The sequence below is a fragment of the Vicia villosa genome, linkage group LG3, assembly GCF_029867415.1.
Source record: "Vicia villosa cultivar HV-30 ecotype Madison, WI linkage group LG3, Vvil1.0, whole genome shotgun sequence".
In the NCBI taxonomy this organism is placed as follows: domain Eukaryota; kingdom Viridiplantae; phylum Streptophyta; class Magnoliopsida; order Fabales; family Fabaceae; genus Vicia; species Vicia villosa.
In genome coordinates, this window is record NC_081182.1 from 92,293,177 (window position 1) to 92,302,693 (window position 9,517).

Consider the following 9,517-nt stretch of genomic DNA (forward strand, 5'->3'; position numbering starts at 1 on the left):
TTGTAACAGAATACCCTTTAGGGAGCAGTGACGGACGTCACTACTGTAAGAGGGGAAGAATTCCACAAATGAAGGGAGGGGTGCCGAGCGGCACACCCTAGTGGTGACGGCCGTCAAGGGCCTTTATGAGAATTTTAGTGTGGCCTATGTTCTTTGTGATCACATAATAAAAACTTGACTCTTTTAATAAGTGCTTGCATTTGCAATCACAGCCATGCATGTCCATAGAAAACAATTCTATCCTTTGTTAAAATAGAACATGAATCTAATTTTAAATGGTGACGTTGTATGGTGAATGTCTAGAAAATTTAGAAATAGAGATATGTATTAGTTCATGTAGTCGCTCATAGCATGGTATGACATAGTAATTTACCAATTAATGTGAGCAACTAATTTAATAATTAAATAGTAATAGCATTAGAATATAATTAATTGTAGGATTTATGGCAGAAGTGTGACTTATAATATCAGTAGCAGGAAGTTTAGCAGATAAGTAAAATAGTTGTAGCAGATATTTATACCAGTACAGAAAACTGGAGGTAGCAGAACCAACTTTGAGTATACTTCTAACTAAACTAAGAGTTAATTATAGAACCGGAAATTAATTAACCGAGTAGTATAATTTAGGCAAGTCCGAAATCGATTCGGTAGTCGTAAAGTTGATATATTTTGGCAACGTTTTCGGCGATGTTTTGACTTGTTGCATATTTTGAGATATTGCGAATTTTGTGAAGTTGCAGGAAATTAAAGTGACGAGTAATTATCAATAATGATTGATATATTTTGGCGATGTAGGCGAATGCCTTATGCGACGTTATTTTGTGATTGATTGTGGTTTGTTGCATTTTATAGTGTCTCATGAATTGCATGTTGTAGCGACTACCTGGATTGGAAAAATAGTGATGAAGGCTTATGCCTGATTTAATGGCTATATTAACTGGCAATTGGAGATGGGGGCTGAAGCCCTGGGTACCACATGCATGATGCATTAGTTGTGTCTCATTCATTTGTTTTAGTGTGACGTTGTGCGTGATTATGTGATTTTGATTTTGAATTGGTTGATTGGAATTGAAACCTGAGATATATATTATGACTTGAGCCGTAATATACTTTTTATCATGACTTTATTTATATTGTTTGATATCACACCCTTTGCTTGTTTTCGCTGTTGCCTTTATATTTGTAACGTGAGTTGAGTCGGTTTTCGCTCTGATACGTAGCACTCGGGGGGATAAAACGATTGTTTCAATTGTTATTTCTTTTGCTGACTTTTCATATTGTTCTGGTTTAAATTGTAACTTAAAGTTACCGTGCAAAGATGCTACGACTTGATTTGAATATTTATGAAGTTTGTTGATTCCGCTGCGAGTTAATTATTGTATTTAAACAAAGTGATTTTTAGTGATGATTTGATTATCATTTGAAATTCATGTGCTATGTATCTATATGAAGGCAAGTAAGCCGTAAATGTTTTTGAAATGAGGAATATGTGATACCTCAAATGAACTTGTTTGAAATTTATACTCTGATTTTTATTATAATTACCGGGTAGATTTGGGGTGTTACATATCAAAGCGCAAATCCAGTCTAGATGTGTCTTTTAAATAGCATACTGCAAACCTAATTGAAGAGTAGAACTTACGGGGAATAATTTAGGGTTTGCGTGTTAATTGTGAACCTCTCTAATATCATATTGATAGAAGAGTTGGACGTTATCATTGAATTGTAAGTTATGTCATGCATTCATAAGTTTTTAAGTATTGAATGTATGTATGTCACTTAGGTATCATTGATACATAAATCTAAGTTTGTGTTGCTTGTGTTTTAAGCTATTGCTCTTGATCAAAGCTTTTAAGCAAGATCAAGTATTCTTGTTGATTAAAAGGTTCTTAGTCTAGTATCACTTGTAATTGAAGATTGTGGTAAAGGGCTTTCTATATCTGTAAATAGGATTGTTATTGTGGGACATCATTGCGGTGATTGGATGTGAGAAGGGTTTCTCTTCTCTAGGAAGTTATTGGGTAGAAGTTGCACTGGGTAGGGATTAAGTGAGAAGTTGTAAACCGGAGATTGTTTATCTTCTAATTTATATTGCAAATTGTGGATTTCCTTCCTGGCTTGGTAGCCCCTAGAGTAGTTATTGTTTATGTAACACCCAAATTCCCCAACGGTAATATAATAAAATTCATAGTTTTTAATTTTTAAATTAAAAACACAATAATTAGGATGCTACACTTTGCAACTTATAAAACTTGTTCAAAAATGCATAGATAGATACATAACACATCAAGTGGATGAACCAACAACAATTCCAACATAGTTATCAACTTTAACAACATTAACGCGGAAGAAATAAACCTATTATTCTTTTCAAAAACTCTCATCAACATGATAGCAACATCTATTCAATAAAAAGAGAGTTCTTAATACTCCAACAAACAACAAGATTAAAACATCAACATATCAAAAAAAGACAAGCGTTCATCCCCACTAGTGTTACTTATCAGAGCATAGACACCAACTCTTAAAATAAGAAGAGCAACCTCTTTTGGACTTCAAAACCTCGGACTACTTCTGATTATCTGCATGTTACCCACGTAGAGGCAACATTCACACAGTAAAGGGTGAGATATCACAATAATATAAAAGAAAGCACAATAATAAGCAAATAGCAATTTAATCACGCATAGTCATGCATCTTCACTTTACACCTGCACATATTTACGGCAATCACAAGGCATTTCAAAATACAATCAATACAACACATAAATTTCCATCATAGTAGAATTCATACATCATATAACATCGGGTTAATAATAATAATGTAATGCAATGAGACCGACACCGACTCAATGCATGTGGTACCAACTATGCATAAGCTCTCACCATAGTGCCAATTTGGAATTGAAGGATTTACCCCGATCATTTGGTTTTCTCGAATCATAAGTATTAATAAGAGTGTTAGCCTCATCAATATTTGAAGTAATATCAGGTTTAGGAAGTAAAGAGATATTATTACTTTCCTCTTGGATTACCATGGAATAAACTCTGTTTATAGAAGGGAGAGGATCCAGCAACAATACCTGAGTCTTAATGATTGAGAATTTGTCATTTAGACCTGTTAAAAATTGTATGATTTGATCTTCAAGCTAAAAGTCTCTTGCACTTTGCATAACTTCACAACGACATTGATGAACACAAGTACAACTTGAAATTGGTCTGTGGGAATTCAACTCTTTCCATAATCCACGTAACTCAGTAAAGTAATCAAGAACTGATTTGGTACCTTGTTTGAGATTATTAATCTTAACACGCAGATTAGACACACGAATGCGATCAGCTTTAGCGAAAATTTCCTTGAGATTATTCCATATATCAAAAGCATTCTCCAAGAACATAATAGTTGGAGTAATCGCGGGATTCACAGAATTCAAGATCCATGAATAAACATGACAGTTGCACCGTTCCCATGCTGAGCGATTTAGATCAGTGAGATTAGGAACTGGAATAGAGCCATTGATGAATGATAGCTTGTTGTTATATCCAAGAGCTCTTTCCATGGATCATGACTAAGAAATATAATTGGAACCATTCAAATGCGGTGTAATGCTCACATAGTTTGGGCCTTCGCACGGATCTACGTAGTAGACAGAATCAACATCACCATTTGTGATGCGAGTGGGATTAATGCGTGGATGCATGATGCAGTAGAAGAGAAAGAAAAAGTAGATGGGACGTGAAGCGAAAGATTGTGTAGCAAGAAGAGACTAACGAATAAGAAATAGAGATGCATGTGGAAGTGTGAAAGGATGGATCGAAGATGATAATACCATATTATGGTCTACACATGAAGATCATGAAAGCAGTAATATGGAAGAAGATGAGAAAGATAGAAGGCAAATTCTCATGCTATTAATGGATGCTCATAAGAGTATTTATATACAAGAGATAATAGCTTATCATGCAAGCTATCTGATGTAACTAACTAACTAACAACCTAGCCAACTAACAGATTACAAACTAACTTTTATCATCTATTAGCCTCTAAGTTCAGTTTCTTCCGAAGTTTCTTGTTCTTCTTCTTTGAGGATTTGTGCAACTCCTTCAAAATATCAACATCGTCCAACTCCTTCATCTTGTTCCCATCTTCGTTCACAACTTCAGAAACATGTTTTCCTTGTCATGTATACATCTTATATAAATAAATTACAAGTTTCATCACCCTGCGATCATAGCCAAACATGTTTCACTATACTATAAATCACAAACCATTTGAAATAAAGAAGACATTAGTCTGCCAAAATGGTATTATAAATCACAAATCATTTGAGATAAAGAAGATATTAATCTGTCAAAATGGACATCTTAAGAAAAAATTTCCTTTGTTAGATCCGTTTTTGCAATGGTAGGACACCATACAAGCATGACACACACAGTCTTCCTAAATAGTTGCTCACAAATGTGGAATGGAAGGAAATGAATTTGTTTCGCCTTGAAATGGAAGAGGACATTGAAACAGATTTGATTGAATGGTTAAGGTGAAGAAATATGATAATACAATATGAGAAGAAGACATCTTAGGTTTACGAATGAAAGAGGAAATATTAAGTGTTTTTTTTGGACAAAAAAAATAAAAGAAAAAAAAATAAAAAACAAATTAGAAAATAATATAATCAATCTAAATCCACTTCATTATGTCACGTGTCAAGAAAAATTCTCTTGTGTCACTCCATGTCAACTTCCATTAAGGGCATTTAACGAAAGAGACCAATGTATAGACGGAAAAAAATTAGGATGATCATTATTCAAATTTTTTTTAAATGATAAATAAATAAAAAGTCGTAGATTCAAATCCGGGGTCTATCTCAACACAAAAAGTAGCTGGGATGGTTTAAGGAACACATTAATAAACTTTTTTCACCCCATTATACATTTTCTTCATAAATAAAATACAATTTTATAAATACATTAAATTATTAAAAAAAGACTATTCCAATTTTTTTTTTATCAAAAATAAAGAAGCCAATTGTAATGTTTGGTTACAACGTGAGGAAGAAGAAAGAGAGAGACATTGTCCGTGTTTTCGTGAGACTCGATTGGAAAAACCTCAGAGAACAGAATAGAATAGAATGTCAACACATCTGCAAGATCCACCTTCAAACTCAAACTACAATCCCAATGCCACATCATCAACACCCCCTCCCAACCCCTTCATCCGCGGCAGCATCAACGGTGTCGCCACCGCTCAACACAGCGGCGAATCCCACTCTCACCACCGGAGAGCGCACTCCGAGATCAACTACCGTCTCCCCGACGAAATGATGGAACTATCACCGTCAAATCCGTTGAACGGAGGCGGCTCCTCGACCGCCAGCCTGGAGGAGATCGGATCGGAAGACGATCTGTTCTTCACCTACATTGACGTGGAGAAGCTCGGAAATGGATCGGATCAAAGCGGTTACGGTAACGGAGCGGGGACGAGCGGTCAAAATGATGGAGAGAAGAGTTTGAATGAAGCTACTACGCCGAGGACGAGGCATAGACATAGCTGCTCTGTTGATGGTACGACGTCGACGACGAGTATGCTTGGAGAGATCATGGATGCGAAGAAAGCTATGCCTCCGGATAAACTCGCCGAGCTTTGGACTCAGGATCCAAAGCGTGCCAAGAGGTTTATGTTGATCATTGCTATAATTGTTTTTATTGATTTATCTTCATTTGATAATGTATCAAGTTATCTGTTCTTAAATTATAATCATTATAATTGTCATTATTAATTCGTGATTAATTTGCGTTGATATTAGATACATGATTATTTGTAAATTTGAAAATGTAAGTAGTTGATTATGATTGTTTTGGTAAACAAATATCATTTGATCTCGAACTAATGCTTTTTTAGAATGTTGATTTTGAAATAGGAATTTTAGTATTGTCATTTTGGTGTTGTTGTTTGATGATTACGATTTTGTTGTGGTTGTGTGAAGAGTGAACTTTGGAGATCTCGAAATCGTTGTTAATCTCCTTGTTTTGTGTATAAACTATGTTGAATCTAATGATAGAATCTTTAGAGGAAAGATAGAATCTTTCTCTTTTGGTTTAGATTATTCAAAATCTTTTTCATTGGTTGCTATTTCTTAAGAAGAATGCATTTAGAAGTAAACAACTACTGTGGAATTGTAATTTCTAACAACTTTATGTCCTTGTTGAGTGTTTGAAATGGGATGGGAGATGGAAATGTTACTGAGGTTTATGCCAAAGATGATACTTTTGTTTCGGATTATTTTCAATAACTGCATTTTAGTAATTGTTTTGGATTTGTTTCGACTATAAACTCATAAGTGTTGTTGTTATGTTATGTATATAGAATACTTGCGAATAGACAATCTGCTGCGCGTTCAAAAGAGAGAAAGGCCCGTTATATACAAGAGCTTGAGCGCAAGGTTCAGACCCTTCAAACAGAGGCCACAACTCTCTCTGCTCAATTGACATTATATCAGGTTGGTGTCAACTTATATCCAGAAGAATATCTGTATTTTTATTCTGCCGTAGTAAAAACACTTAGATGTTGAGTCTAATCTGACACAACAACCCATTTTGTTTATTGGAGCTGCATTTCATGCTAGGTTTTGATATGATACTGCAGTTTCTTTCCTTTTTGTGGCTTTTGATTTTTGTCTGAGGATTCTAATGATATGACATTATTGGACGGTGGACATACTCTTCTTGTATTTCGCTTCACAAAATCCTTTTTTTTTTTGGGTACTGAAATCTACATATTTCTTGATCATGTCACAGAATAGTAATTTCAATTCACAAATTATTTTAGTAATTCCTAGTATGGATATTGTTTTCAATTGAGCTTCAATATTTGTCGACTTCAGTTTGTATGCACAAACTTATGACTGATGAATCTTACTCATCACTTGTTGACTTTTTAGAGGGACACAAGTGGTCTGAGTACTGAAAATACCGACCTTAAGCTCCGTCTGCAAGCTATGGAACAACAGGCAAACCTTCGAGATGGTAGCTACTATTAACTAAATCACTTTCTTATGATACAACTAGATACATGTTTTACATATTTCAAATGATAGTTTTTAAGATAATCTCGTTAAAATTAATTAATGATGTTGAAATTTGTTTCTGATTTTATGTAGCTCTTAATGATGCGTTGATGAAGGAAGTTGAGAGGCTTAAGATTGCTACTGGAGAGGCAATGAACCCCTCTGAATCTTATAATCTTGGAATGCACCCGATGCAATTCGCAGGGTCAAATTTCTTTTCAATGCCGCAACAACATTCAGGTCCTTCTAGTCACCAGAACATACAATTTCCTCAATTCGGTCACTCTCCATCTAACATGCCAACTCATCAGCTGCAACAAACCAATTCTCACCAAATGTCAGAAATGTTGCAAAACGATCACCTCGGTCGTTTTAAGGGACTTGACATCAGTAGTAAAGGATCAGCCCTCGTGAAATCTGAAGGTCCCTCAATATCTGCAAGTGAGAGTAGCACTACATTTTGATTTTAACCTAAAAAACTTCTTGACCTGCTGACTTATTTATGGTATTCCATTCTTGTCGTCTGTCCATAGTGTTGACATGTAGTCATATAAATGAAAGTTCTCTGTTTCATTAAACATTCAACTTAGATTAAAAATCAATTCTTGATTGTTTATTCTTAAGGATGCTCCCCAAAAAGGGGACGTGCCCTTGTGGTTTTGTCGCAAAAAGCTCATGCAATCATGTCGAAGCGTGGCATTTTGGTGTTGTGGGTTGTAATATTAGGAATGAAAGGTCATTCTCTTTTCTTGGTGTCTTTATATGTTGAGATGGTTTTTGATTCCTCTCTGGTCATGTGTATCACCATTTACATGATACTAATTATGTAAACTGTGATTTGTTGTATTGTTCCAATTCAAGGATGTGTGAAATGCATTATCCAAAACGGAAAAGGATATGTAAGAAGTACTTCTAGTACTTTTAGTAATGTCTTGTTATTGTTATCATTATAGTCTTAGGTGATTGTACTGCATTTATTTTGTGTAGCTCTAAGTAATAAGTGTCTTCATCAACCATGAGTTCAAAGATAAGGTTTTGAAAGATCTCATCCATGTATTATGATTTTGGCTTTTCTAACAGAAGCTGTCCTTTGTCTTTAAAGTCTTGGTGATAAGAATGCCAACCCCCTCATGGTTCAGTGATGTACGTTTTAACTCTTGTCTATTTTTTTTGTCTTACAAGACATTAATACTCAAAATCTACTTGGAGGGCCCCAATACTAGAACATGGATAAGGCAGCATTGTCTCTTTAGCAGCTGGCCTATTTAACGAGTCGCTGCTTGTTTTGATAGCTGGGTAATACGATGAAGGAAAACACATAGGAGTGTTTTTTAAATATTAGATTTTTTTTATTTTAAATTTTGGTATTCAACTTGTGACTGATTAATTCAAGAGGATCAATTTCATCATTCACTGACGGGGGTCCTGTTTAAAGCTTATATATGTATTGATCCAACCCAAAGATTATTAGTACTAACAAAATTTAAATCAGAGACATTATGAGGAGCATTGGACCAAAGTCCTAACTTATCACTAGACATAAGTCCTACCTGTCTCTAATATACATGATGCTTGAATGCTACACAAATATATGTAATACTCGTCTCAACCTCCAACACCAATACTCGTCACTGGTTTCTCTTGAACCTAAAACTCAACATAAATCATCGCCAGTGCAAGGCCACATCAATGGTTCCCATGAACCGAAAAACATCTCAACATAAGCATCGGCGACAACATTAGCTTTTCCTAGATGATAATTCAAACCAAAATCATAATCTTTCAATAACTCTAAACACCTTCGTTGTCTCATATTCAATTCCTTCTGATCAAACAAATACTTCAAACTCTTATGGTCTCTAAACACTTCAAATCTAGAACCATAGAGATAATGCCTCCAAATCTTCAATACAAACACAATAGCAGTAAGCTCTAAATCATACGTAGGATAACTCTTCTCATGAACTCTCAATTGCCTCGATGCATAAGCAACAACTTTATCATTTTGCATAAGCACACCTCCTAAATCCATCTTAGAAGCATCACAATAAACCATAAACGATTCTTCCGAATGAGGTAATATCAAAATCGGCGTCGACGTCAATCTCTCCTTTAACTCGGTAAAACTCTCTTCACAATGAAGATCCCACACAAAATCCTTACCCTTGCACGTCAACTTCGTTAACGGAAGTGCCAACTTAGAAAAACCTTCAATGAACCTTCTATAATAACCAGCTAATCCCTAGAAGCTTTGAATCTCGGTAGCCGACTTAGGAGTTTCCCATCTCAACACGACATCTACTTTAGACGAATCCATGGCAATGCCATCACTAGAAATGACATGACCAAGAAAACTAACTTCTTTCAACCATAACTCACACTTGGACAACTTAGCATACAACTTCCTCTCTTTCAAGACTTGCAACACCTACTTCAAATGCTCAGCATGATCT

General features: G+C 35.2%; 1 protein-coding gene across 1 annotated transcript; it reads left to right on the top strand.

Annotated features, from left to right (window-relative positions):
- Positions 1–5,027: 5,027 nt before the first annotated feature.
- Positions 5,028–7,957, top strand: LOC131662160 (transcription factor RF2b-like). Its single transcript, XM_058931863.1, has 4 exons — positions 5,028–5,671; positions 6,365–6,497; positions 6,939–7,023; positions 7,158–7,957. Exons 1-4 carry the CDS (start codon positions 5,130–5,132, stop codon positions 7,526–7,528), a joined length of 1,131 nt encoding a protein of 376 aa, XP_058787846.1. The 5' UTR covers positions 5,028–5,129; the 3' UTR covers positions 7,529–7,957.
- Positions 7,958–9,517: the final 1,560 nt, after the last annotated feature.

What these genes read in the sequence shown, in the direction of transcription:
- LOC131662160 (XM_058931863.1), top strand. Translation starts at nt 5,130, where the DNA reads ATGTCAACACATCTGCAAGATCCACCTTCAAACTCAAACTACAATCCC. An exon ending in GATCCAAAGCGTGCCAAGAG is followed by an intron (nt 5,672 to 6,364) that starts GTTTATGTTGAT and finishes TTATGTATATAG; the next exon opens with AATACTTGCGAATAGACAAT. An exon ending in CTCAATTGACATTATATCAG is followed by an intron (nt 6,498 to 6,938) that starts GTTGGTGTCAAC and finishes TTGACTTTTTAG; the next exon opens with AGGGACACAAGTGGTCTGAG.